Source organism: Atta cephalotes, assembly GCF_000143395.1.
Source record: "Atta cephalotes unplaced genomic scaffold scaffold01074, whole genome shotgun sequence".
Classification (NCBI taxonomy): domain Eukaryota; kingdom Metazoa; phylum Arthropoda; class Insecta; order Hymenoptera; family Formicidae; genus Atta; species Atta cephalotes.
Genome location: NW_012131138.1, coordinates 1 through 3,327, shown reverse-complemented (window position 1 = coordinate 3,327; position 3,327 = coordinate 1). Strand labels below are relative to the sequence as shown.

General features: G+C 34.6%; 1 protein-coding gene across 1 annotated transcript; it reads left to right on the top strand.

The window, feature by feature from the left end:
• Positions 1–1,529: 1,529 nt before the first annotated feature.
• LOC105625348 (collagen type IV alpha-3-binding protein-like) lies at positions 1,530–3,001 on the top strand (the record flags this gene model as incomplete). Its single annotated transcript, XM_012206681.1, has 4 exons — positions 1,530–1,802; positions 1,924–2,043; positions 2,289–2,526; positions 2,721–3,001. Coding segments are annotated over exons 1-4 (912 nt in total), but the record flags the coding sequence as incomplete, so codon positions are not given.
• Positions 3,002–3,327: the final 326 nt, after the last annotated feature.

Here is a 3,327-nt window from a genome sequence, read left to right as displayed (position 1 = left end):
ATATATATATATATACATATATATATATATATATATATACATAGACACATACAAATTCAGACAATTTTGTTCTTCTCAATTTAAATTTTAATTTATTTATTTATTTTTTTTTTTTTTTTTGGTTAAAGAATCACATTTTATTTGCTCGCCAAGAATGTCCAAATCCTATCAAGAAAGAGTACATTAATGTATATATTTATTATTTAACCCGTCGAGAATACATCCCTAGTTGAAAAAGTTTTTTACTGAGAATGAATTTATTTATATCACTATAATTCATATTTATATCACTATAATCACTATAAGATATTCTCCGATATTTCGTAATAAAAAAATATAAATATCAAATGGAAATTAAATCCTCTAGTTCGCGAAAGAGAAATTATTCTAACCACTCGAAAAAGTGGTGCGCAATATTTAATTACTCACTAAAAATTTCCGAATCGGAGTTTTTTTTAAATTCTCAGTCTTATATGTATTTATATAATTCTAAAAAGCTGATTGTTTCAGCATGTTTGAAATCTGAAGTCGCTGCGCGCTGGCGCCATTTTTGTCACGGTGTCGACGGTGCACATTTGAAATTCCAAGATGGCGTTAGTCACGTTATTCAATGTGCGGTAAACTGTGGTTTAAGGCCGTGTTTCGCCTGTTTCTACCAATATGGATTCCAATGGATTCCACCGTCTGCGTATAGCAGATTCAACTGTTGAGTGAGCGCTCGCTGCTATTGGATGATCCAGAAGAACAAAATTGAGTTTGCTGAACGCGATCAATTTGATTCAACACAAAACTTGCTGATTGGTTGGGTTAAATGGAAAAATTCCAATCACAACGGTCGCTGTGAGTGGCTACGCTGCGACCAATAACCACATCAAACCGAATCATGAAACATTTCCTGGTGGTATAAAATGTGTATTATTTTTCCGCAGCACAAGGTATGTATGAGCTACGATTGAGACTTTATGATAAAACTGCTTTTTCATGCAGACGCTCAACGCTCATTTTCAGCGTTAAAACAGGTCATGTGATCAAAATTGATGCTATTCGTCAATTTTGATCACGTGACCTGTTGTGCCATTGAAAATGAGCGTCGAGCTTCTGCATGAAAATACAGCCTAAAACTGTTTGATATCATCCTTCTCATCCCTCTCCCCGACCCATCATATTTAACGCGTACTTGTATGTACTTGTATCTACTTGTGTAGTATACCAGCCATACCAGCACTTCCCTTTCGATTGATGTTTCACTTGATAAGGGATTTGATATACAGGTTATGTACGACAGTTGTCAAAGGCAATGTTTTGAGACGTCTCGTCGTGACAATTCGCTGACCCGTCTCACCTATTCCGTTTGTGAATCTCTGCTCCACTTCTCACCTGGATCAAGGTTTACCAGAGTCCGGAGTTATTGTCTTCACGCGCGGCCTTTTTGAGTTCGCAGCTCCGTGCTCGCCTTTCAGGCAATGTCAGGAAGTGCACTCTCGGCCGAGCGCTAAATCGTGATTTGTCGCAATCGAGATCCTTTGAGAATGGCTGATGAGTTGGTGGAAACACCACGGGGCCTCAATAATGAGGACACCGAGTGCATCGTTGATGCCGAGATCGACGGTGATGATGATGACTCTGATGGAGTCATAGTTCCAGAACTTCAGGGTACACTATCCAAATGGACAAATTACATACATGGCTGGCAAACTAGATTTATTGTACTCAAAGATGGTACTTTGTCTTATTACAAATCTGAGCAGGACAGCGGATATGGATGTCGTGGTTCAATTAGTTTGTATAAAGCTAATATCAAGGTAAGAGGTCATGCAAGATGAGCTATGTCTTAGCAAATATGTATGTTTAATATTATAAACACAATGACGCAAAAAGTCATGATAATAAATCATTACATTAAGTTAATTATCTGTTTAACAGGCACATCAGTTTGACGAATGTAGATTCGATGTGTCCGTAAACGATTGTTTGGTTTGGTATTTAAGGGCAAATAATCCAGAAGAGAAACAGCGATGGGTAGATGTCTTAAAATCTTACAAGGTAATGATATAGCGCCGAAACACTATCTTGTCTCCAGATAATAGTTTATTTTTGTTACATTATATTAATAGAAATTATACAATTATTTTAATATTATGTGCTAAAGTCTCTTGTCTTAAATATTGCAATCTTTTTTTATTATATACTTCATGTATTTTATTAAATTTGATTAATATTTTGTAAATAAAAATTCCACCAAAAAAATTTATGCTCGATGATTAGCAATTTTTATTTGTCGCAAATAGTCAGAATCCGGCTATGGAAGCGAGAATAGTCTCAAACGACACGGTAGTGCTATTTCGCTCGCATCAAATACACAATCGACAACGAGCGCCGGTAGCCTTACTAAACGTGGCATTAGAGGATTAAAGGAAAAGTTGGCCGAAATTGAAACGTTTAGAGATATTCTAATCAAGCAGATCGATACTCTGCAGAAGTATTTCGACAATTGTGCAGAAAATGCCAAGAATATTTCTAAGGAAGGTAATATCTTTTAACTTGTAAATTTTTTATATGTTTCTGTCTCTTGTTCCAAATATTTAGAATAAATTTATAATATAAATTTATGATGTAAATATATAATGCACAAGTTTAAATATATAATTATAATTATTATGTGAAATAGATAGGAAAAGAGCTTTAACATATTTCATTAATTTTGTTGCGATAAATTTCAGAAAAGGTAATCGAGATGTTTAATCCAGCTGAACAATCAGTGGATTTCAAAGGGGAAGCGATAACATTTAAAGCGACTAGTGAAGGGGTGTTGGCGACCTTACAACATTGCGTCGAATTAATGGTACAGCGAGAGGATGCATGGCGCCGTAGATGGGAGAAGGAAATTGAAAAGAAACGAAAATTGCAAGAACTTTATAAAGCTCTGAAAGATCAAATTGCCATGCATCATAACGGCTCTCCAAGACCTAGGGTTGTTATACATGGAGGTCCTGATTACGAGGTGAGTTCTTTTTTTTTCACAATCTCATCGCTGTGTACCATTTCAATTTGTATAAATTTATGTATGTGAACTAATTTATTGTTCTCGAAATTACAATTTCATACTACACAATCTTATTTTAAATAAAGTATTCGTTTTTAAAATCGAAAAACACGATGTAAATAAATCGTAGCATATGGAATGAAAGGGATTGGATCCGAGTTTTGTCGAATCCACAGTTTTTTTCCGCACAAAGTCATGCGTCATCCTGAATTTCTATTTAGTGAAATTCTTATTTTAAAATTTTTAAGTTACACAAATATATATATATATATATATATATATAA